Below are 27238 nucleotides of genomic sequence, written 5' to 3' on the forward strand. Positions count from 1 at the left end.
ATGTATTTCTATTTTTTAAAACAAAAATATTTTTTTATGTAATAAAATTCTGAAAAATGCAAGAAATTTTGGAAACATTTTTTTTGCAATATTCCAGGGATTTGTTTATAAGTTTCCTTAAATTTACCAGAATTTTTCCACCCCTTTGCAACCTTAATGGGGAATGAAAAACCCTACAAAAGTAGCACGAACTTGTGTTTAAGCATCATATTAGAGTACAATAACTCTTGTGTAAAGAACAGCTCGACTTGAACTTATTCTCACTGATATAAATCCCTCAGTCAGAGCTCTCGAAGCTGCTTGGTGTCATTGTCACCAGATTTGCATTACATGATATTTGACATTTCAACGCTTGAAGAGGGGAACCTCATTCATTAACAATGACTTAAATTTCCATCTGTTCTCACACAAAACTGTTGTATTGGTTTGGGTTTTGCAGTATGGAAAACAGAAGCTTTGCCATTCTGCCTAACACCTCCATTTACCGTATGTTTCATGTGAGAAAATAACACAGCAGTGAGTAAATAATGCACTTGGGCCATGCAGGCAGAATATTAACATTCTGTCTATTAACATGAGTAGAAATGGAGTTACAGATTCAACATTGCACACAAATACATCCAGTTGGATCCAGTGCAGACTTGGACGTCCTCTAATTTAAATCCCATCTGCCACACGCAGATCTTGTGTTGTCAAAAGACACAATCAAGTCTTTCTTCTGCGAGCGCAGCCACATGGAGAGCTGGGTGTTCTGCTGCTGAGAGACGACACACAGGACATGATAGACAGGATCGTTTCTTTCATTGATCAGACGCAGCTGAGAAATCTGAAGTTGGTAGGTTATAGTACAATCCGATATAAAGAAAACATCTTGCAAACCAGGACAACAGGGGGAAAAGCCCCTTCAACATCTTTATTAGAATGACAAAAGTAACCCAGTGGAAAGTGGTGAACTTTTATCAAGTACAGATGGCAGACTGTGGAGAGGAGCACTGTTGAGCTCTCTGGATTTGAATGAAGTACTTTGTTCAGAAGAAATAAGCCGTCTGCTCTTCTAGAGAGATCTTGTTCTTCCATATATATATATATACATCAGTGAGTGTGTTGATTCAACTGAATATGAATAAGGTTAAGAAGTTTTGAAAAAGGATGTGTTATATGATACAGTTCTCTCCAGGTATGCATCAATAATAATGCATTAGCTGGTATATTGGGGATGCCAGCTGAAAAGGAAAGTGATTACCGAGATGGGACAAGTTATTAAATTCTCCTTTAGAATAACATGCATGGATGAATGGGTCACAATAAGAGCATAGACATTAAAAAAGTGAAAAGGTTCTGTTTGATCTGACGTGGCATAAACATTGTGTCTAATTATCTTCTGTGTTCAACGGATGAAAGAAAGTCATGTGGGTGAGAAAGATTTTCATTTGTGGATGAACTATTAATTTCTTACAGAGCCCCGATGATGACATGCAAGAAAAAATAAATATGAATTAGTAAATTGTGCAGACGATTTAGCCTTGTATTTTTTCCTGCATGTCATGTGCAGGGCTTCGTAAATTTCGAAATGAACCAAAACTAATTTGATCTCTTTTTTTTATTTAATCAAATCTAAATTGAGCTGAATATTGACAATATTGTCTTTTGTAGATCTTTATTAGAGCTGAATTGTATTGGTTTCATAACTGATGAACTTTGCAAAAGTGACAAAGTTATTGAACTGAAATGAATGAACACTGAACTAATTTGAGCTGAATAATGACACTATGGTCTTCTGTAGAGCTCATAATCGATAAATATTGCAACATCAAATTATTTTCCTGTTTATGACTTCAAAGCGTCTTTGAATCAATGTGTGTTGTATAAAGCACTAAATAATTGTGACTTCAATACGTTAATTCTGAAAGCCTTGACATTTGTGCAAATGTCTCAGAGCTACGCTGGCCATCTGCCGCTGACAGAGCAGCTGACCTACTGTGCTGTAAAGAGAGACAGACCTTTGAACAGCATATTGAGACACAGTGAGAGGTGCAGCACAGTGAAACAAGGGACAAGACCAGGGACTGGTAGAACGGGACGCCACCCTCTGCTAGAATAAAACACTGCAGGACGAGCCTCAGTCAAAGAATAGAAATCACAGTAATGCTCCTTCTTTTTTGCAGTGAGCAGTCTTCTGCCATGGCCTCATGGGATAGTAAAGGGACCATCGAAATCACACTACAGAAATCCAGAGGAAGTAGCGGGTCATCATTGGGGTGTGGGGGTTGGGTTGTTAAGAATTGTGCAATAATAATAGCTACAAATGCAACACATTATACACTATACATAGGCTACACTTGAAAATAGACAGTCAGGTAGATGTTTGTGATTTTTTTTCTTTTTTATTTAACCATGTTTTACAATTTACAGACATGTTGCAAATTATTTACATGCTGTTTGGTTTAGTGTGTGTATGTGTTGAATCTGTAGACTCTTTATCTTCATTTCTTAGTTCACTGGAATGACAAAATAAAAAAAAAATAGATTCAGACAGTTCAAAAGCAATAGAGAAATTAATGTTGATGATGACTAAGACATTAAGATGACCGGCGCATTGCAGAGAACGACCTTTCACATGAGCATGTCATCACTGGAAGTGTTAGGAATATTTTAAGGACACACTGGATGTTGGGGAAGATGGCAATCTCAGTTGTCTGTCGAGTTCCCAGTGCTGATGCAGGCCCATCTTCACACAGAAACGTGTGTCTCCAGCATTCTTTTTCCTGCTCTACTGTGTCTGGGTAAGATAAGTCCTCATGGTACCATTTTACCATCTTTTGCTATCTTTGTTTTGTCAGTTTCTTTAGAGGTTCTGGTACCAGGTAAGCTGCTAGTATTGTAGGCTCATTACTTTCAGAGAACCTCACATCCAGCTCACTAGTTATGTGATCTATGAAGGGATAGAAGAGATTCACGTGATGATCTTACACTCGGACACTTGACTCTGTTGTTATGTTTGGTCTGTAATTCTGTTTCACCAATATCCTGCATGGCTGGGACCACATCAGTTAAGTTGGCCAGTTCTGTGGCTTTTTGAAAACCAACCGAATCCTTGCTCATTTATTTGGTTGGCTATGACTTCCTGTACATTTCTTGCCTCCTCGTATCATCATGATGTCTAAGCTGGTAGTCTGCAGCTGTTTGTTTAGAGGACACATATAACCCAGCACTTTGTTGATCATTAAAGCTGTAATGATAGTCTCAAATGTTATAATACTATGCCGGAGAGTACTGGCCTTTCCAGAAATAGTAGTTACTTCTGCCTCCTTGATCTCCAAAACAGAATGTATAGCAGTGGACTTCTCCACAAAAGCACTTACTGTGTTAGCTCTGCTACCCCATCTAGTATCTGACATCAGTGGAATCCCTGTTGTTCTTTGTTGTCTACTTTCTGTCTGTTCCTGGCGCCAGAGGCTGAGAAAAACACTGCAATCTTTTCTACGGTGGACATGTTATTCTCACTAAAGGAAGATCAGTACATCCATGCACCACAATCAAATTAAGTGCATGACTGTGTACACTGCCCTATAGGGTACCTCCTTGATTCTCCTTTGCACCCCACTCACTTTGCCACTCATTATAAAGGCCCCATCATAGCCCTGACCTCTCAGCAAGGTAGTCTAAAGACCCCACTTTGTTAGCTGATTGAGAATGGCTGAAGTTATTGTTGCTGCATCTTGTCTGAGCAAGGGACAGAAACCCAGAAAATCCTCTCTTATCTCTACATTTTCTTCCTCCTCATTGACATAACGGACACATATGGACATCTGTTCTGTCCCACTTATATCCATGGTCTCATCAGCTAATACAATGAAGTACCTGTAGCTGCCTGTATCATATTGATTAGAATATCTCTGATTTCCTCTGAGATTCTGAACTGTGGGCGAAAGGTATATTGCATTTTTGGGGGCAGTCTGCATGTGTCACTTTAAGACCACTGTGCCTTTTTGCCATTTCACTTTTGGGTGTGCTCTCTTCAGTCTGTATTGAGGGAAAGTAATTAATTTATAACTTACTGCATGACAATTTGTTAATATAGGCCAAATTATGGTATCTATCTATCTATCTATCTATCTATCTATCTATCTATCTATCTATCTATCTATCTATCTATCTATCTCATGATGCATCAATATGCTAGTAGGCTACTTTTTGCTGTAATAATTTTCATTGATGAGAACTGGTGCGATAAATAAGATCTTATTCTCTATATGAATGTTTAACTATAATGTTTATGATTTTCCAGCATGACCTTCTAAATGGTTGGCTAACTACTAAACTTAATGAAATAGCGTAGCTTTCATCCTAGCCAGTGTTTTCATTACTGTTGTGTTGCAGTTATTTTACGATGGATGGTTATTATGCTATTGTTTTGATAGCATAAAAAAAAGTAGATAATATCATGATAATCATTTAGTTTGTCTAACCGAATGTGGTCCTCAGCAACAAACTATCCGTGTGCTCATTGTTTGATTGCTGCCTGCCTGTCACTTCTTGGGTCAGTTTACGTGCAGGCGATAGTGTTGCCAGATAATGCTACGAAAAACAAACAAAAGTAATTCCCCGACAAATGCACTAAATTAACTTTAAAAATAGGATATATAATCGTTAATCCCAACCTTCATCTCCTCCCTTTATTAACGCTTTAATTACTTCATTAAAGCTATCACATTAAATATTAAAACAAATTCGCCAAAGCTTAAAATAACTAGATCTGGCAACATGACGAAGCAGAGGCTGTAGCCTGCACCCATGCCTTTACAAGCTCCGAGTTCATTCAGTCAGCCTTTTAACATTTGTAACTATTTACAGTAAGTAACAAGTCGATAAGTGTATGTATGGTTTAAAATCTATTCCTAACTGTACAGTTATATAGTGTATTACAACCATAATTGTAGTTCAGCACCATGGAGAGCAACAACCTTTACTCACTGCTTGTAGATTACTTGACCATACAGCCAATCCTTCCATAGCAACTGTTGTCACCTGCCACATTTTCAGGCATTGGCTCTCTATGAAAGTCCTGTGTGAGCAAGCACTCACTCACTGTTGGTATTATTTCAATATCTGTATAGAATAACATTCATTATACTGCTGTTAGTTCCAGCTCTTGATGTCATTGGGTGATTAGCCTTGCAACACTGCAGATATTTAGTCCAGTCCCACAATATTTCACTCCGTTTGTCAAATATGTGATTGGAGCAGGATTAGAAACATCCTGTAAGGACAACAGAGTAACTGACGGCACTACAAATCATGTCATTTATTGAAAACAAGGCAGCACTAGCCATAGAAACTGAATTATTTAAGCACATTTTAGGTGAACGTGAAATGAGGAGTATGTATAAGTCATCATCTGATACATTGGTTTCTTAAGAATGAGAAATGAGAGAGAAAACTTGGAACAGAACTTCTGCTGTGTAAGATCATCTTTTTACAGATGCTGTAAGTACTTCTGCCAGGGCTTTTGCTTTCTTCGTGACAGGGAGAAACAGGCTGTGTCTTCTTGTCAGATTGAATCTGTTCTGACATCTTTGAAGAAATACTAGCCTTTTTGCAGCTTACCAACGAGAACAAATACATTCTGGCAGGAGCAGCTGTCCGAAGCACCCAATGCTGTTTTGAAATATCTTGAAACATGACTGAAAATTTCCTTCAAACTGTAAGTATATACAGAGGAAACACATGTACACGTACAAATATTCAGCATTAATATACTGCATCTATAAGCAGCATTTCAAAACTACCAATCAGGATAATGTTTTAGCCCAAAAATAAAATCAACAAATACATTATACATGCATTAAATTTAGATTTTTTTTTTGCTATTGTGACATTTTCGTGATAGCACATTTTCACCCTCAATTATCATTGCCTTTGAATAAAAAAAAACAGCATTCTCAGCATAATGTGCAAAGAAATACAATAATCTATTTATAAAAAAAGTACTGTAATATAGTAGTGGGACTCTGAGAATCACCACTGAGAATAATGAGAACTGCAAAGAAAAAAAACACATTCAGTAATAAAAACTGCAATGCAAAAACAATTTATTTACTTTATGAAATACAACGCGACATATTTGGTGAGAATGATCCTCATAAAAACATGAATAGGCTGTCACTGGTATGAAGCAGAAGCTTCGTCATAATGAATCTCAGTCACTGTCTATTTTCAAAAGCATGTAATGTGTCAGAGTTAAATAGAAGTCTCTGTGAATGATATTTTCAATGTTGTTCACTTCAATATCATCGTAAATTTCGAACACTGGTTACACAGATTTTTATAAGGACACAAAACAATATCTAATCTGAGCATTAATTTCTGACATTTTTTTGCTCTAACTAAGAACAACATGACAAGGTGTTTTCAGGTGTCAAGTAATATTTCTGGGTCCCACTTTATATTTAGTGTCCCTAATACCTGTGTAACAGGAAATTGGTAACAACACTTTTTTTCACTTCACTAAGTACTCGTGTAACAAAAATTATATAAGTACATTTTTGTAACAACAATATGTATAAGAATAACTGGAACCATTCGAACCTGGGGCTGGAGATGTTTAAGTTTAGGGTAAAAATGGGATCCAGGGGGTGGAGATGGGTAGGGTTATGGTGGAAATGGGATCCAGGGGGTGGAGATGCATAGGTTTAGGTTGGAAATGGGATTTGGGGGGTGGAGATGGGTAGGGTTAGGGTGGAAATGGGATCCAGGGGGTGGAGATGGGTAGGGTTCGGGTGGAAATGGTATCTGGTGGGTGGAGATGGGTAGGATTTGGGTGGAAATTGGATCTGGTGGGTGGAGTTGGGTAGGGTTATGGTGGAAATGGGATCCAGGGGGTGGAGATGGGTAGGGTTAGGGTGGAAATGGGATCCAGGATGTGGAGATGCATAGGTTTAGGTTGGAAATGGGATCCAGGGGGTGGAGATGCATAGGTTTAGATTTAGGTTGGAAATGGGATCCGGGGGGTGGAGATGGGTAGGGTTAGGGTTGAAAGGGTTTCCCGGGGGGTTGTGATGGGTAGGTTTAGGGGTGGAAATGGGATTTGGGGGGTGGAGATGGATAGGGTTAGGGTGGAATTGGGATCCAGGAGGTGGAGATGGGTAGGGTTAGGGTGGAAATGGTATCTGGTGGGTGGAGATGGGTAGGATTTGGGTGGAAATTGGATCTGGTGGGTGGAGTTGGTTAGGGTTAAGGTGGAAATGGGATCCGGGGGTAGGTGATGGGTAGGGTTAGGGTGGAAATGGGATCCAGGATGTGGAGATGCATAGGTTTAGGTTGGAAATGGGATCCAGGGGGTGGAGATGCATAGGTTTAGATTTAGGTTGGAAATGGGATCCGGGGGGTGGAGATGGGTAGGGTTAGGGTTGAAAGGGTTTCCCGGGGGGTTGTGATGGGTAGGTTTAGGGGTGGAAATGGGATTTGGGGGGTGGAGATGGGTAGGGTTAGGGTGGAATTGGGATCCAGGAGGTGGAGATGGGTAGGGTTAGGGTGGAAATGGTATCTGGTGGGTGGAGATGGGTAGGATTTGGGTGGAAATTGGATCTGGTGGGTGGAGTTGGTTAGGGTTAAGGTGGAAATGGGATCCGGGGGTAGGTGATGGGTAGGGTTAGGGTTGAAAGGGTGTCCCGAGGGGTGGAGATGGGTAGGTTTAGGTTGGAAATGGGATTTGGGGGGTGGAGATTGGTAGGGTTAGGGTGGAAATGGGATCCAGGGGGTGGAGATGGGTAGGTTTAGGCTGTAAATGGGATCCAGAATGTGGAGATGCAGAGGTTTAGGTTGGAAATGGAATCTGGGGGGTGGAGATTGGTAGGGTTAGGGTTGAAAGGGTGTCCTGGGGGGTTGAGATTGGTAGGTTTAGGGTGGAAATGGGATTTGGGGGGTGGAGATGGGTAGGGTTAGGTTGGAAATGGGATCCAGGGGGTGGAGATGGGTAGGTTTAGGCTGGAAATGGGATCCAGAGTGTGGAGATGCGTAGGTTTAGGTTGGAAATGGGATCCAGGGGGTGGAAATGGGTAGGTTCAGGGTTGAAAAACTGGATCCAGGTGTTGGAGATAGGTAGGGTTATGGTGGAAATAGGATACGGGGGGGGGGGGGGGTGGAGATGGGTAGGTTTAGGGGTGGAAATGGGATCCTGGGGGTGGAGATGTATAGGTTAAGGGTAACATAAAGTAGAAGGAGTTGGATCTCGAGTTGGAGTTGGCGCACCACTGTAATACCAGTGTACTTACATGATAACTCCCCAGGAACTGTTCACTTAATATAAAGTGTAACATTCTGGACACCAACCACAATTTATATACAAAGCCTAACTTACTGGCCGCTGCTGTGTAACATCGGATTAATTACATTATAAATCTAATATTAAGTGTAACACATTCTTTAACAAAAATTGCTGTTAGTCTGGTTACATATTTGTAATTTCATTATTTAAAAGGGCTGTTACCAATTTCCTTTTACACATTTGTACTTACACATACCATTCAGTGGGTTGTTACATATGTGTAGTTACACTGAAGCATTACAGCTGAATATACTATGTACCACTGTGTACTTACACTGTGGTTATATGCTACTTTTATGGACACATATAGTTACTAAGCAAGTACACCGGTATTAGGGACATAATATAAAGTGGGACCTATAATGGTATACAAATTACATGACAGAAAGAGTAGTTTGAAATCTATTGGATTTGCAAATATAAGGTAAATTATTCGGATGACTTTTTGATTACATTTATATTACATTGTCCTAACTCAAAAGAAAATCTATTCAATGAAGTGTATTATACATTACAGTATGCAAGGGTTTCTCAAAAAGGGTTTGTGAACGAACTGCAGGAGGTTCACATGGATACAGAGGAACATGCCTGCATCACATCACATCACATTACCTGCTTGCTTCTGGAAATTACCAAGTCTTATTTTAAAAAAGACCAACTTCAGGTCACATCATTAGTGTAAATCACTGCATGTACCCCTTAACATGGAAGAAATCATTTGACACTGTTTCATTGTACTAGATCTCTAAAAATATCTCCTACGTGGCTAGTAACATCTAATCCTTTGTATTTCAATATGGAAAATAAATTGATAAGTGGAAGTAGAGGACAATGTGTACATTTTCATAGAGCTTATTGAAACTTCACACTCCGATGGCACAGGCAGCTCTCTCTGTTTCTCTTTAGATGAAGAGTATCTTCCCTCAGAACTCATGCCTGTGATACATGTCTGGATCGTAGTATTTCGTGACCACCACACGGTTAGCAAACTTGCGTCCTGTCAGTGCCTGCATGGCCTTCTGGCATTCTGCAGCAGACACGTACTCTACGAATATCTGCAACAAAGATACAAAAATTAAATTCCAACATTATTAGCCAAACTTTAGAGTTCTGCTTAAAACAAGTCATTATCTAGGTTAAATAAGCAGACAGTGTTACTTTAATAATTGAGAAACTACTAAAGTTTGTATTAATAATTAGTATTTTCTTTTTATTATTATTTGAGCTAGTTTTAGTAGTTTTACTGTGTTTTTTCATTATTATTATTTATGTCTATATAGGTTATATTTTATTACATCAAGTTAAACAAAATTAAAATGAGACATACTGCCTTAGAAACTAGCTAAAAACAAAATAAGTGTAAGTTTTTATTATTATAATAATTTTTTATTTCAGTTAACATTTATTTTATTTATGGTATTTATGGTTTAATGTTTAGCCGAGGCTATTTACTTTAAATGCTAATTAAAGAAATAAAATAAAAATACTACTTCTCTCAAAATGAAAATTGTGTCACAGTTCAAACTGTTCCAAAAGTGTGTGTGTTTTGTAAAACACAAAACGGTAGAACATCTGGATCGCTCTTTTACATCTAATGAAAGAAAAATAAATACAGATGCTGTCATGCTCACTAATGGCTAAACCAGCCAATTTTCTGTATCTAAAATAATCAAATAAATGCATTACAGTAGGTTTGATATCAATGATGCATGCTGTTTTTTCTAGCGAACTTGACTAGATTTGATGCCACTTGTCATTAGTTCCAATTCGCACTGTGTTTATTTTTATTTATTTAATTGATTCAGGTATATTTATTTGGTTTTCTTTTAAAAAATATTGGAAAGAAGACTGGAAAGAATTTGTTTTTATTTGGCCCTATTGCTTTGCAATAACTTTTATAATATGGATGGTTATGTTTATTCAACTCTGGTTGACTGTTGTGGGTCAATTTGAACTTTTTTATAAAACTCCTATTTGTTGCTAATAAAAGTTGTTAAAATTGTGGTGCATTTTATTTTGTTATTGTTTCAGTATTAGTGTTTGGTAATCAGTTTCTGAATGGTTTAGGCACAAGCTAACAGATTGGTGATGCTGTCTGAGCCTTCCGTCATCATTTTTTTATTATTCACGAGGTAAAATAGGGAGGATGTTTGACGATATCATTGGAAAAGAGCTTGCTAAAGGTTCTTCAACATTTCATCCCTGAAGGCATTTATTTCCGACTCTTTAAGTTAAAGTGCTGCTCCTCCCTGCAGCTACAGACACTGACCTTCCCGCAGCCTGGCACCTCCACACCATCCACAGGCCTGGGGATCTCGATGGAGCGCACGGTGCCGTACTTGCAGCACTCCTCCCGGATGTCCTCCAGGATCTCCTCGTAGTCCTCATCGTCCAGCAGCTCCTCCGGCATGACCATGTTCAGCAGACACAGCACCTCCGTCGGCAGGCCTGAGTTCTGCACCCTCTGCAGCCCTGGCACCTGAAGCATGACGGGCGTCTCTACAACAGCGGTCTGCATGGAAACACAGCATGAAAGACTGGACCTCTAACTCAATCAATAGCTTGAAGCTGGGCATATAAGTAATCAGCAATGCATTCTTCATGAATGTCTTGATTTTTGCCGTAACTGCTTGGCTGAACTGTGTCGAAGGACTGGGACTGGCACTTACAGGATTGGTGTTCTTGGCTCCCACACTTGCCCGTTGGACAATGAGCTTTTTATCACCCAGCTGCATGCCATGTAATCCAGCTACCGCCTGAGCAAAATGGTACAACTATCTGGGTGAATCTCACAAAATACATGCATCTATGTGTTCCTTTAATACTTGAACCTAAATTCACTTACTTGGTCAGTGACGCTGATATCCACATATTCACAGAAAGCATAGCCTTTGGACAGTGATGTGGCACTGTCTTTCACAAGGTTGAAGGCTTTGAGAGGGCCAAATGACGTCAGGAGCTCTTTAACCTGCACAACAGTGGAGGACGCACAGGCATGTTAACACCACAGCAGCTGCAGCTCAAACCCTACCTGTCCAATAAACCCAGGACGGGGCTGAACTAGACCACAGGACCGATAGAGCACAACAGCTGCTTCTCATTCACTGAGGAATAAAGACTAGACACTGCATAATCACACTAAACTATTTACACAAACCTAAAAGAATAGCAAATGAAAATGGACTCATTTACACACCCTTAAGTTGTGAGGAACCTGTATGATCTTTTGTAAGATATTTTGAAGAATGTTGGTAATCAGGCCACTGACTTCCATTACATTTCCCCCCGTACTATATGGAAGTCACATGGCTACCATTCTTCTGTTGTGTCTAGCAGAAGAAAGAAACTAATACAGGTTCATCACAACTTGAGGGGGAGGAAATGATGACAGAACTTGAACTAAAATCCATTATATTTTATACTTATATTAAAGGACTTCAAGGGACAAGCAGTTTATTCGCTCATGTAGACCTCATGTACAAAGTCTTATACATTTGTACAAATACTTTTAGGTTTCAAAAGTTGTAATCAGGGTTGGAGACTTGAAATGTAACAGGTTCAAGAAAAAAATGCCACCAAATGGAACAAAATGCCTCCCAAATTCTTGATAAGGTGTCAAAAGAAATCAGAAATCAGCTTCAGTGGTTATAATGGGAGTTTTTGCGAGAGAGCAGAACTCGTGCTAGACTGAAGTCATGAAGTCACCTGGGTACACTCTCTGCTTGCTTTCTGTAATTAATTTTATTCACAGTTTGGATAGGGGTTTTGAAATGAATATAAAACAGAGCCAAGCTGCTGAAGTCAGCTGTTGTGCTCTACACCCGCAGTACATCCATTCACCAGGATAAATAATATAAAACATTATTAGTTTGATGTTCCCTTCTTTTTCTGAATGAAGAAGGGTACGATTCTAATGGTCTTCACTCCAGTCCATCTCAACATTACAATAATCACTAAGTTAACATACGTAAAGATGAAAATGACTTATGCTCACTGTTTATTCAATAGAAGTAGAGCTGTGTTTCTAAAGGGGCATCACACTACACTTTTCATTCCACTGACTTCCATTCATGCCAATACGAGACACTGGAAACAGTTTGAAGTTTTGTGTTTTGCTGTGTTTCAAAGTTTTTACAAACATGCATATTTGTGTCCTGTGAAGACGTGTGACCAAAAGAATATGTCAGCGCAAGCTCTTAGCTGAAAGAAAAGAATGAAACCTTAAAGCTGCAGGTTTTCAGTGTTACGATAGTGGAGCAGATTGTATATTTTTACATATTGGATTTAGTATTATTATATATTTTTAATTATGTTGTTGAATTTATGTGTTTAAGAAAACACGTCACAGAGCGTGATGTAATATCTCATACATTACAGTGAAAAATAAGGTGGTTTCAAAGTCTAGTGTGACCCACCTCATAACAGCCACATACTAAAATAATGTAAGAGAAGTGCTTAATGAAAGGCCCTTTCTTTGCATGCAAAGGTAGAAACATATTTCAAAAACAAAGTTTCAAAAAAGCTATTTTTTTTCCAAACTTCAGTGCAATATGAGCCCTACAGTGGGTCTCCTAGGTCACTTCCCCCTCTGTTATATTCTTACTGCAGATCTGACTTTCCAAACATTTCCCATTCACCATCCCGGTTCCCCAGAGCCCCTTTAGTGATGCTCGCGCTCCGAAAGAGTGAAGGAAGAGAAAGGACAGCGAGGGGAGGGTCCCTGCTGACAGGAGGAGTCTCCGTGTGAGGAACGCAATGTCTTACTTGCCTTGTGTTACATGTTGGCATGGCAGCAGTAGATCAGAACTACTGAACAAATTATGAGCGCAGACTTAACGATCTTACAGGCCCCTAGCTGGGGGACAAAGTGGGGGAACAAAAAATGAAAGAGCTGTGAGTTTCAAAGCAGTAACAGTGACTGCAAGAAAGAAAATATATGAGAATATGAAAGAAATGAATACCAGGGTACATTCAGCTCCAATTGATTAAGTTAGTTAGCTACATTCAAATTAGATCACTGAGGTGCACCATTACCAAACCCCCTCGGTACTGTCTGCAATAGAAACAAGAAACTTTTGCATCTGTACTGCATCTACACCCATTGCTGTAATTATGCACAGTGTTGGGGGTAACGCATTACAAGTTACTAATAAGTAATGCATTACTTTTAAAACTGATCACACATCCTATCAGGCATCTGACCAGCTTTGTTCACACTGCAGCACATTGTGGCCCAAATCACTCTCCATAACAGACATATTCAGTTCCAAATTTGTCCATCAGTGTGAACAGTCAAGTCAGCATTCATGCAATTTTTTAAATCTAACTCAACATTTTAAATTAATACAACACCTGGACATTATTTCAACTTTTTAGGGGACAGATGTTATATGTGCTCAGGCATTAATTGTACCATATCTGTCAGTTAGCAACATTTTACATTACATAGGTAACCAAGACTTTTTCCATCTCCATCTAATATTCACATTTTATTTTATTTCAGCTTCATTTTAATGATAAATTTATTTATTTTTGGTTTTATTTAACAATAAAAACTGGGCAAAGTTACAACCTTACAATAACTTGGTATATGGCTACACTTTTGTTATAGAAAATGATTTGGAATGGATTTTAGCATACAATTTAAATCAGCTTGCAGTGTGCACATAGCCTAAATGTTAATGTTGTCTTAAAATGTGAAAATCACAAATGAACTAACAATCAGATTGAAAAGTGTCAAGGCTGATGATGAGTTAGACTAGAAGGATTTCAGCTACAGGCTGTCTGTATGGCAATAAAGTTATATGTACTATATCCACATAAAAAAAATAGACATAATTTTGAATGGGCAGCAGGAAAATAGTTTACTCTTGCTATAGTGTAGACAACCACAGACCATAGGTGATAAATGATGCATGTCTTGATGATACAATGTTTAGGAAAAAGCTTGTTTTTCAAATATTTGTTACTTCCAACCTGTTTACGTTTAGGATCAGGATATCGTTGGCTAAGGAAAGATTTGTGACTAAAGATGTAAGACACATGGAAACATATTGATACATGTGTTCTAAAACCCAAATAGTTGGCTGTTAACTTGTCTCAATAATTAATTCATTCCTTGATAAGCAAGTTCAATCGTACCTGATCATCACTGAGATAATTTGGCAGACCTCCAATGAAGAGTTTATGAGGGGAGTCTGGTACAACTGTGGACACGACACCTGAAGACAAAAGACATCAGGATTTTAAGTGCCCTGTAAAAACCACAAATGAATACATAAAATAACTGCATTAATAATGTATAAGTAATACAGGCAGGTGATCCCACCCCCAAACATACACACATGAAGCCAAAGTCAGAGCACTTTTGAAAGCTCTATAAGGTTTAATACTCAAGTGATCTAAAACAGACATCTAAAGAAGCAGAGCGTGATAGGAGTCTTGACCTGGGACATGAAAAGCAGGCTGCTCAGAAATGCCGGGCAGAGGGCGGTAGTCATGTGGACGTCTGATCTTCAGCGACTGTCCTTGAAAGATAATGCCGTCAAATGCCATGGCCTGAGTGGTTTCATCCACTGATCGAAACTAGGGAAGGCAGACCGCTTCAGTCAGGAGTAGCTCTGAGTAACCCAGCCTCATTAAATGAAAATGTTTTACTGTGCATCACCAAAACGCCTCTCAGTGGCGGCTTCGAACCTCTCTTAAGAAGAAGCTTCAGTTAGAATAATGAAATGAAGAGATATTTTCATGCCATTAGGCCTATGAATTACATTAGTTATTTGCTATGCAAATTGGAAGTAAAGTTATGGACCAATTTAAACTGGAAATTCATGAGACTTTACCTATATTAAAGTCTAACTTTATTATTGCTATTATAGAGTAATATATTCGAGTCGCAGGCTGTTATGCATAGAAACAGGTGCAGTCTGTTTTTGTCAGATGTGTTTAATGTTGCATTAAGTGAGTGAAATCTGCATCTCACCTCTAAGAAAGCAAAGTTCTTGTCCTGGTTGATCTGCACTGCGAGCACAGGACTGCTTGGAGCTTGAGACAGCCCTGCAAGTCTCATTTGGGTATTGAAGAATTCAGCCATGGACTCCTAAGACACAAAGGAAAAGGCAGTGCATTCCCAGAGAAACATCTTTCACTATCATTGTAGTGTACTCTTTGCATCATGACAATATTACTGGGTACAGAAAAGCAAACAAAGTATGTTAGTTATTACAAATCTGAAAAACAAATAGATGTTTTCATGTCTAACTTTCAGATGTAATAGCTGATTTATCATGCACAAGAGGATGAGAACTGAGCTGTATAAACAACATGCTTAGAGGAACACTATTCTGGAACACTTACCTCAGTGACGCCGAACGGGATGTTGCCAACATACAGACGACGCGCTTGCCTGGTCATCTGACTGCCAACGATGGGCACTTGTGTGGGAGCGACTGCCAAACCAACATTAGTGGACGCAGCCAACAGAGCAATGCTGGGGATCTGCCCAGCAGCTACAGCACAAACACAACAAATGAAAGAACTGTTCACCAACAGTATATATATATATATTATTATGAAGGATAGATGGATGATATTATTTACACTAAAACTATATTTAGGCCAAAATTTGGTGCATGTATTTGAGTTGCATGTAATGTCCATCCATTTTGATTATACAGCTTTAACATAAACTAAACTTAATATGCGTCTATGTTGCGTCACACAGGGTTCAGTGCCTTGCTCAAGGGCACCTCAGTCATGGTATTCCCGGCCCGAGACTCAAACCCACAACCTTTGGGTTAGGAGTCAAACTCTCTAACCATTAGGCCACGACTTCCCACAAAATTACTTGAAAACAAAATAAAGTGGTAGACTGACCCAACCCTTAAAATGTGTATACACACACAAATAAAATATACTTGAACTGATTTTAAGTTTGAGATATACTTGTAAATGTATCAGTTTAATTTTTCATTAATTTTTCTGTTTGTGTGTGTGTGTGTGTGTGTGTGTGTGTATGTGTGACAAGACTGTTACTGTGATATTGAATTACTCATACTGTACCTTGCATGGCTTTGTACTGCATTGGAGTGATGTGCTCAAAGCCTGGAGGGGGAACATCCCAATACTTGCACATCTTTTTCTTCCTTGTTCGACGTGGAGAATAGCTGAGAAAAAAAAAAATCAGAGCCTGGAGAAGATGCCGCAAATGTCTTCAACAGCAGATGGCACCGTATTCATTAGTCTTTTTTAGGCAACAAACAACAGAAACGGTAAGGATAAGTAAGTGCTGTGGTAGTTGTTATGTACGATGGCAGTCTGTTGTTGTGTGTTGTCTACAGTCACCTGTGTTTCTTATGATCTCTAGAGCTGCTCCTGTGGTCACGGCTCTTACGCTCTCGACTGCGGCTGCACTTTCCTCTGCTGCGACTGCTTCTGTCTTTGCTCCAGCTGCGCTGCTTCTTACTGTGGCCAGCAGAGCTACTATGACTCCTCCTTTTATGCCTCTCCCGTTCTCTCTCTGCATGAATAATATTTCATATTGAAGTCAAAAGCACATTATTAAATGCCAAAATATACTTCCAAATAATTCTGTTTAATATCTATGCAGAATTATGCCATGTTTTCAGATCTTGAAATAAAATAACTAGATCTATCCCTGTGCAAAAATCACCAGCACAATCATAGGGTTGATGTTTGTTGCCAGGATGCTGCCATGAAGTTGCTAGGGTCTTCTGAACTGTGCTGTACTTACTAGGGTGTTCTGGGCTGTTGTTAATGCTGTGTGCCTTTAAAGCACTGCTTTGTGCGGCTATTTTCAAACCAGTGCTTCAGAGCACTATCAAAATATCAAAATATATATTTAAATTATATATTATAATTTAAATAAAACATTTGCAATTTATTTGCGTGTTTTGCCCTGAGTTTTTATTGCATTTACACATTTCTGACCAGGGTTGTCCTTACATTGCAACTGGTGCAGCCACACCAGGCCCAATGCTTGAGGGCACAGGATATGGTTTAATTGATTCGAAGCTTGGAAAAGGTTGGTTTCTCTAATGTGTTGGAATGTTTTAATGGAATATTTCAAATGTTTCTTATCTGACCATCATCAATTCGTAGCAGTAACTTATGAGGTAGCATATCGATGGTGTTCCACAAGGCTCAGTACTAGGACCTTTGCTTTTTACCCTCTACATGTTACACCTGAATGATATCATCAAGAAACATGGTAATATTTCACTGTTATGCTAATGATGAGTTCCCTTTTTTTGGCCTGTTGGTGTCGCTGTTGGACAGTGTTGGACAGTGTTTTCTCTACTTCCTGTTGGCCTTCTGTAGCTAATCATAGCTCCATGTAGCTGTTTTTATTTTAGATTTTTTCTCTATAATCTTTCCTACTATCACTGTCTGTTTGTTTGTTTGTTTTTTTTTTAATTGTAAAATATAACTTAATTCACACCATATTTCTGATATTACCGATCAATCTTATCAGATTAACTTTGATCGTTCACTCTTCCGTGACTGCAGCACACCTGCAAAGCGTTAGCACTCGTTAGCTTGTCATTAGCGTTTTCTTTTCTCCTCTCCTCTCCTCTCCTCTCTCACGCTGCAGTTTTCCACAAGTTCATCAAACAACCGCAGTAAGAATATTTCATCAAGCACGGTGAGTAATGGCTTCTCCTACAATTGTTATTTGCACCTCTTGCCACATGTACAGTTTATCTATCTCTGTCGCTGATGAGGGATTCACATGTGATAAATGCAGGGAAATAGTTAGGCTGACAGAGAAGATTTCAGAATTAGAGACACGCATCCAAACTTTAATTGAGGACAGTAAGAATGTTAGGGCTCTAGATACGGCTTTGGATGCGTCTAGCTCAGGGATTCCTGTACATTGTCCGGTTCCAGCAGAGCCCCTGCAGCAGGGCAACTGGGTGACGGTGAGGCAGCGTAGTCGTGGGTCAAAACACCGCTCTTCTGTTCCGATCCAAACATTAAACAGGTTCTCCCCACTCAGTGATGCACCCACTGAGAAACCTGATGAAAGTGCTCTAGTTATTGGTGATTCTATTGTACGGAACGTGAATATAGAGACACCAGCCACCATAGTCAAATGTTTACCGGGAGCCAGAGCGCCTGACATCTTGGCAAATTTAAAAGTGCTGGCTAATGCTAAACGTAAATACAGTAAGATTGTTATTCATGCCGGCGCTAATGATGTTCGACTTCGCCAGTCGGAGATCACTAAAAATAACTTTAAAGAGGTGTGTGAACTTGCAAGCACGATGTCAGACACTGTAATATGCTCTGGTCCCCTCCCTGCTTACCGTGGTGACGAGATGCATAGCAGATTGTCATCACTCAATGGCTGGATGTCTAAGTGGTGCCCACAGAATAACATAGGTTTCATAGACAATTGGACGAGCTTTTGGGGCAGACCTGACCTGTTTAAAAGAGATGGTCTTCATCCCTCCTGGGGTGGCGCCACTCTTCTGTCTAGAAATATGGCAAATAGTCTTAGTGTTTATACTTGACTAACTGGGGCCCAGGTCAGGAAGCAGACAGACTGGCTAAACCGACCGTCTGCTAGCTGCCTCCCGTCACAGAGGTCAGTTAATTCTCAGCACATAGAGACTCTTTCACCTAGATATCACACTATAGAGACTGTGTCTGTTCCACGAACTAGAAAATACAAAAAACGTCCAAACCAAGTTAAGGTTAACAATTTAATTGAGGTTCAACAAATAAAAAACAAATGCAATATGGATAAACAAATGATAAAGATTGGCTTATTGAATATCAGATCCATTTCTACGAAAACACTTTTTGTAAATAATATGATAACTGATCATAATATAGATGTGCTCTGCTTGACAGAAACCTGGCTAAAACCTGATGAATACATTATTTTAAATGAGTCCACCCCCCAAGATTATTGTTATAAACACGAGCCGCGTCTAAAAGGCAAAGGGGGAGGAGTTGCTTCAATTTATAATAACGTTTTCAGGATTTCTCAGAGGGCAGGCTTCAAGTATAACTCGTTTGAAGTAATGGTGCTTCATATAACATTATCCAGAGAAACCAATGTTAATGATAAATCCCCTGTTATGTTTGTACTGGCTACTGTATACAGGCCACCAGGGCACCATACAGACTTTATTAAAGAGTTTGGTGATTTTACATCCGAGTTAGTTCTGGCTGCAGATAAAGTCTTAATAGTTGGTGATTTTAATATCCATGTCGATAATGAAAAAGATGCATTGGGATCAGCATTTATAGACATTCTGAACTCTATTGGTGTTAGACAACACGTTTCAGGACCTACTCATTGTCGAAATCATACTCTAGATTTAATACTGTCACATGGAATTGATGTTGATAGTGTTGAAATTATTCAGCCAAGTGATGATATCTCAGATCATTATTTAGTTCTGTGTAAACTTCATATAGCCAAAATTGTAAATTCTACTTCTTGTTACAAGTATCGAAGAACCATCACTTCTACCACAAAAGACTGCTTTTTAAGTTATCTTCCTGATGTATCCGAATTCCTTAGCATATCCAAAACCTCAGAACAACTTGATGATGTAACAGAAACTATGGACTCTCTCTTTTCTAGCACTTTAAATACAGTTGCTCCTTTACGCTTAAGAAAGGTTAAGGAAAACAGTTTGACACCATGGTATAATGAGCATACTCGCACCCTAAAGAGAGCAGCCCGAAAAATGGAGCGCAGCTGGAGGAAAACAAAACTAGAGGTATTTCGTATTGCTTGGCGGGAAAGTAGCATATCCTACAGAAAAGCATTAAAAACTGCTAGATCTGATTACTTTTCTTCTCTTTTAGAAGAAAACAAACATAACCCCAGGTATTTATTCAATACAGTGGCTAAATTAACGAAAAATAAAGCCTCAACAAGTGTTGACATTTCCCAACACCACAGCAGTAATGACTTTATGAACTACTTTACTTCTAAAATCGATACTATTAGAGATAAAATTGCAACCATTCAGCCGTCAGCTACAGTATCACATCAGACAGTGCACTATAGACCCCCTGAGGAACAGTTCCACTCATTCTCTACTATAGGAGAGGAAGAATTGTATAAACTTGTTAAATCATCTAAACTTACAACATGTATGTTAGACCCTATACCATCTAAGCTCTTAAAAGAGGTGCTTCCAGAAGTCAAAGGTCCTCTTCTGACTATTATTAATTCCTCATTGTCATTAGGATATGTCCCCAAAACCTTCAAACTGGCTGTTATTAAGCCTCTCATAAAAAAAGCCACAACTTGACCCCAGAGAACTAGTTAATTATAGACCAATCTCGAATCTCCCTTTTCTGTCCAAGATACTAGAAAAGGTGGTATCCTCACAATTATATTCCTTCTTAGAGAAAAATGGTATATGTGAGGATTTCCAGTCAGGATTTAGACCGTATCATAGTACTGAAACTGCTCTCCTTAGAGTTACAAATGATCTGCTCTTATCATCTGATCGTGGGTGTATCTCTCTATTAGTTTTATTGGATCTTAGTGCTGCGTTTGACACAATTGACCACAACATTCTTTTGCATAGACTTGAACACTTCGTTGGCATTAATGGAAGTGCATTAGCATGGTTTAAATCGTACTTATATGACCGCCATCAGTTTGTAGCAGTGAATGAAGATGTATCATATCGATCACAAGTGCAGTATGGAGTACCTCAAGGCTCAGTTCTAGGGCCGCTACTCTTCACGCTTTATATGTTACCCTTGGGAGATATCATCAGGAAACATGGTGTTAGCTTTCACTGTTATGCTGATGATACGCAGCTCTATATTTCCTCGCAGCCCGGTGTAACACACCAATTTGAAAAACTAATGGAATGCATAGTCGATATAAAAAATTGGATGACGAGTAATTTCTTACTGCTAAATTCAGAAAAAACAGAGGTGTTAATCATAGGGCCTAAAAACTCTACTTGTAATAACCTAGAACACTGTCTAAGACTTGATGGTTGCTCTGTCAATTCTTCGTCATCAGTTAGGAACCTAGGTGTGCTACTTGATCGCAACCTTTCCTTAGAAAGCCACGTTTCTAGCATTTGTAAAACTGCATTTTTCCATCTAAAAAATATATCTAAATTACGGCCTATGCTCTCAATGTCAAATGCAGAAATGTTAATCCATGCATTTATGACTTCAAGGTTAGACTATTGTAATGCTTTATTGGGTGGTTGTTCTGCACGCTTGGTAAACAAACTACAGCTAGTCCAAAATGCAGCAGCAAGAGTTCTTACTAGAACCAGGAAGTATGACCATATTAGCCCGGTCCTGTCATCGCTGCACTGGCTCCCTATCAAACATCGTATAGATTTTAAAATATTGCTTATTACTTATAAAGCCCTGAATGGTTTAGCACCTCAGTATTTGAATGAGCTCCTTTTACATTATACTCCTCTACGTCCGCTACGTTCTCAAAACTCAGGCAATTTGATAATACCTAGAATATCAAAATCAACTGCGGGCGGCAGATCCTTTTCCTATTTGGCGCCTAAACTCTGGAATAACCTACCTAACATTGTTCGAGAGGCAGACACACTCTTGCAGTTTAAATCTAGATTAAAGACCCATCTCTTTAACCTGGCATACACATAACATACTAATATGCTTTTAATATCCAAATCCGTTAAAGGATTTTTAGGCTGCATTAATTAGGTAAACTGGAACCGGAACACTTCACATAACACCATACTTTCTACATCATTAGAAGAATGGCATCTACGCTAATATTTGTCTGTTTCTCTCTTGTTCCGAGGTCACCGTGGCCACCAGATCCAGTCTGTATCCAGATTCCAGACCAGATGGTGGATCAGCACCTAGAAAGGACCTCTACTGCCCTGAAAGACAGCGGAGACCAGGACAACTAGAGCCCCAGATACAGATCCCCTGCAAAGACCTTGTCTCAGAGGAGCACCAGGACAAGACCACAGGAAACCGATGATTCTTCTGCACAATCTGACTTTGCTGCAGCCTGGAATTGAACTACTGGTTTCGTCTGGTCAGAGGAGAACTGGCCCCCCAACTGAGCCTGGTTTCTCCCAAGGTTTTTTTCTCCATTCTGTCACCGATGGAGTTTCGGTTCCTTGCCGCTGTCGCCTCTGGCTTGCTTAGTTGGGGTCACTTCATCTACAGCGATATCATTGACTTGATTGCAAATTAAAACAGACACTATTTCAACTGAACAGAGATGATATAACTGAATTAAATGATGAACTGCCTTTAACTATCATTTTGCATTATTGAGACACTGTTTTCCAAATGAATGTTGTTCAGTGCTTTGGCGCAATGTATTTTGTTTAAAGCACTATATAAATAAAGGTGATTGATTGATTGAATGATACTCAGGCCAAATCCTGACTGATGGCGATCCATTCTTGCCTTATTAGTTCGCTCAGTTGATCACAGTTTGTGGGCTTCTGCTTGTCCTTTCACATTTTAAGGACTGATCACAGGTTCTCTATGAGATTTAGATCTGGGGAGTTTCCTGGCCATGGATCCAAAATTTAAATGCAATGATCTTTGAACAACTTCTTTATCACTCTTGCTTTGTGACACGGTGCTCCATCATGCTGGAAAATGCACGGATCAGCACCAAATTGCTCATGGATCATTGAAAGAAGTTTTGATACCATTCTTTATTCATAGCAATGTTTTGGGGAAGAATTATGAGAGAGCCCACTCTCTTGGTTGAAAAGCAACCCCTGTCATGATCCTGCCCTCGTGTCCTTGATTTTTCCTAGTCTTGAGGCAGGATCATGGCAGACCCGTGTTTTGTGTTCAAGCACATGGCCTTGTCTTTGGGCCATGTGCTTGTGTTGTCTCATTCCCTTGCCCTGCCCCCCCTTGTTATCCTAGTCTTGTCGTGATTGTCCTATCTGTGTCACCTGTCGTGTCTTAATTGTTCCCCCTATTTAGATCTCCTAGTGTGCTCTGTCTTGCGTTGGTTCATTGTGATTTGTGATTGTTCCTCACCTGTGATTATACCCTGGTAACCCCTTTGAGATATTGTGTCCTGTATAACCGTGAGTGTTTACTTGTAGTTAGTGTTCTCTAGTTTTGAGTCTTTGTTTATCTTGTCTAATCAGTCCTGTTTAGTTATTTTTGTATCTGCCCTAGTCCTTGTTTTCCCCCTCGTGGGTTTTTGTTTTCCCTTTTTGTAAATAAACCCTTTTGTGTTGAGAATCCTGTCTGCACTTGAGTTCCTCCCTTACCAATCCCTGACAACCCCAAACATGGATGATCTAACTGTTGACACAACACAGGACTCATGGTAGTGTTCACCTTTTCTTCTCTGAACAATCAATTTCCCAGATGTCCCAAACAGTCGGAAGGGAGCTTCTTCAGAGAAAATAATTTGCACCAGTCTTCTGCTGTCCAATTCATGGATTTTCTGCAGAATTTCAGTCTGTGCCTGACGTTTTTCTTGGAGAGAAGTGGCTATTTTATGGCCCTTCTTGACATCAGGCCATTTTCCAAAAGTTTTGCCTCAATGTGCATGCAGAGGCTCTCACAGCAACCTGCTTCTAATACTAAGCAAACACTGTTGGTGACACGATTCTGTAGATGACTCCTCAGGAAATGATGATCCTGACACTTGCTGGATACTCTTGGACGTCCTAAAGACTTCTTCACTGCAGTCAAACCTCCCTCCTTGAAGTTCTTGATGATCCGATTAATAGTTCTTTCAGATGCAATATTCTTGGTAGCTATTTCCTTGCATTTGAGGTCATTTTGATGCAAAGCGATGATGGCTGCATGTGTTTCTTTGGACGTAACCATTGCTAACAAGAACAAAATGATTGGAAGCGCTCCTTCCCTCCTTTTTATTAGTCTGCTTTTACAATATAATATGATATATATTCACACTTTCACATGTGCTGCTGGTATGATTAGTCAATTAATGTTAGCTGGTCATTTTGTGTCAGGATCAAAGAAACTGTGATTTTTTTTCTTTTCTTTTTTTTTGTGTGAAAAGTTCATTTTTGGGGGGCAATGAAGCTTATAGCAATTGTTTAAAATGCATCTGATCACTCTACACAATTAATCCAAAACTTCTGGCCATGACTGTAGATTTAAACATTTTCTAATTGCTTATAAAGCCCTGAATGGTTTAGCTCCTCAATACCTGAGGGAGCTCTTATTGCAGTATAGTACTTCACGTCTGATGCGATTTCAAAACTCTGGCAATATCAAAATCAACTGCAGGAGGCAGATCCTTTTCCTATTTAGCTCCTAAACCTAGTCTACCTAATGTTGTTCGGGAGGCAGACACACTTAAGACTCATCTCTTTAACCTGGCATACACATAATACACTATCAAATTTCTATAAATCAAAGATTCAAGAGTTTAGGAAACACTCTGTTACACTATTCAATTAAATTATTGATCTGCAAAACCTCTAGCAGCCAAAGACATGAATACAAGGACAAAAACCTCAAAAGTACTCAATACAAAGGGATTGGGGGGTAGTCTGTGTCTGCTGTGAGAGGCAGTGGATGGCAGTCTTTAACCAACCTAATGGCCTGAGGACAGAAGATGTTTCTCAATCTTGATGTTATGGCTTTAAAACTCCTGTAGCATCTAGGAGGCTCCTGATTGGAAACCTGTTGAGGATCTGTCCTGTTATGCCAAATTTCCTTAGCCTCTTCAAAAATTCTTTAATATTGGGAGAACAGTTAAGATCGTCAGCGATGGGAACATCCAGGAATCTGAAACTGCTCACTCCCGCCACCGCTATCCCACCAATGCACAGTGCTGAGTGCTTCTCCTTCCTCCACCTTAGATCAACAATCATCGCTTTAGTTTTGTTGACACTTAGGGAGAACTTGTTTTCTTGACACCAAGTCACTAAGTCGGCCACTTCTGTACCATATGCTGACTCATCACCTCCCATTATCAGTCCAATGACTGCCGTATCATCAGCTAATTTGATGATGCTGGTGTTTTCTGGGAAGCTACACAGTTGTGGGTGAAGAGTGTGTAGATCATGGGGCTAAACACTCAGCCCTACAAAGTTCCAGTGTTTATAATTATGGTTTTGGATGAGCGATTCCCAATTCTAACTGTCTGTGGTCTGCCTGTTATAAAGTCCTGAAACCAGCTGCAGAGGGTGGGTGGCACACCAAGGATTTAAAGCTTTTTGGTAAGCCACTGGGTTGAATGCTGAGCTATAATCTATATACAGCATTTGAGCATAGCTGTCCTTGTTTTCCAGGTCTGTGAGGACAGTGTGTATTGTGGTGATGATGGCATCCTCTGTTGACCTTTTTGGTCTATATGCAAACTGAAGAAGATCTGAGGTGTCTGGTATGAAAGTCTGAATGTACAGTAACTTGTGATGATATCAGTGGAACAGGTCGGAAGTCACTGAGGCAGGCTGCATTGCTGTTTTTAGGCAGTGGAAGGTAGATGGTGGTAAAAGACTGTTAGGCTGCAATTATTAGGTCAGCCGGAACACTTCCCATAACAATCAATGTAGTTATTACATTATTATTACATTGTTTGAAGAATTCTTATTCCAATCTGCACTGAACTGAAGGCATACTTCCAATAGAAATCACCCAAACACCAGCTGATTAATAGTCCTTGAGCGAAAATGATCTTGAAAAGTGAAGAAAGGATATCCTGTAGTATTTGACATGGATGACACTTGCTTTGGTATTTTGTCAACTATGCATTTAAATTCATATTCACTTTTTCAGGCCGCTGTAAAAGCTTTAAATGTGTGTGAAATATTGTAAATTAGGGCTAGGCGAATAAATGTATTATTTAGTCTTAAATGAGTATTTTATTATGTAAATGCAAAATTTACATTTTGATGACAACACTGCAAACAGCTCAAATATTATATCTATATATAAAGTGGCTGTATTTGTGTGGTTTTTATAAAAATGCCTGTATTAAGACAGTTCGCATCATATACTCATTATTCATCAAAGTCGTTGTTTTATGTGCATGAGGGACATGCTGTTTTATAAACTGACCAATAACAGCACATGAACACCGCGGATGTGTTTACCGTACCTTGTCGATTCTCGTTCAGCTGTTTCTCGAACTCCTCGAAATCAGACATGATCAGACCTGACGGAGCAGGCGCTCTTATGAGCAGTAATAACTAATAAACACAGCCGCTGATATAGAGTGGCTTCCGCTTTCTCATCTGATAACGGTGACGCGGTGGCACCATGTGAAGAAAACGTGTTTGTTTAGGAAATCAATCCCTTTCGGTAGGAGACAGAGAATCTTCTCTCTGCTGCAGGTCTGGCGTGTGGGCGGGTCTAAGCTGTGGGCGTGTAGAGCGGTGATTCTAATTGGCCGAGACTGCTGTCAGTTACAGAGACAAGCGGGTACGCGTCTTGCGATTGGTTTACACTTTTGTTACTTCGAAGCAGGAAGAAACAAATAATTATAGCTGTTTAATTACACAAACTGAGATTTAAAAATTACGGAGAGAACTCATATATGGACATGCTTCTAATGTTCACATACCAATTAATCGCATAAACTGTTTTCCAGAGGTTTAGACCTCAGTTAAACATAAATAAATATGATCTAATTACTATTAATGGTTGCATAACACCCTCTATTTATAATAGTCAAGCTAAATCTAAGGATACATAAAAGCCAAAAAATTACTTTTTAAACCCAATTAGAATACCTTAAAAAATGTCAGTAGTAAAAGACAGTAAACATTTTTGCTATATTAAAAAAGAATGAAAGAAAAAAAAAAAACCAGGTGCTTCAAATATCTACAACATCATAGTATTCTTTATTTCTGGCTAAATGTAATTTTCCAATTGCTTATATACAAATACAAGAGGCTGCAAAATCACCAAATACCTCAACTGCATCTGCCAAACTCA

General features: G+C 39.3%; 1 protein-coding gene across 1 annotated transcript; it reads right to left on the reverse strand.

The window, feature by feature from the left end:
* Nucleotides 1–5886: 5886 nt before the first annotated feature.
* LOC127944584 (splicing factor U2AF 65 kDa subunit-like) lies at nt 5887–26665 on the reverse strand. The gene is made up of 11 exons (XM_052540631.1): nt 26400–26665; nt 16670–16844; nt 16388–16491; nt 15683–15834; nt 15309–15425; nt 14773–14911; nt 14468–14547; nt 11172–11294; nt 10996–11082; nt 10596–10838; nt 5887–9381 (listed from the first exon to the last, which is right to left on the reverse strand). Exons 1-11 carry the CDS (start codon nt 26446–26448, stop codon nt 9250–9252), a joined length of 1401 nt encoding a protein of 466 aa, XP_052396591.1. The 5' UTR covers nt 26449–26665; the 3' UTR covers nt 5887–9249.
* Between the last annotated feature and the right edge of the window lie 573 nt (nt 26666–27238).

Source organism: Carassius gibelio, chromosome A3, assembly GCF_023724105.1.
Source record: "Carassius gibelio isolate Cgi1373 ecotype wild population from Czech Republic chromosome A3, carGib1.2-hapl.c, whole genome shotgun sequence".
NCBI lineage: Eukaryota > Metazoa > Chordata > Actinopteri > Cypriniformes > Cyprinidae > Carassius > Carassius gibelio.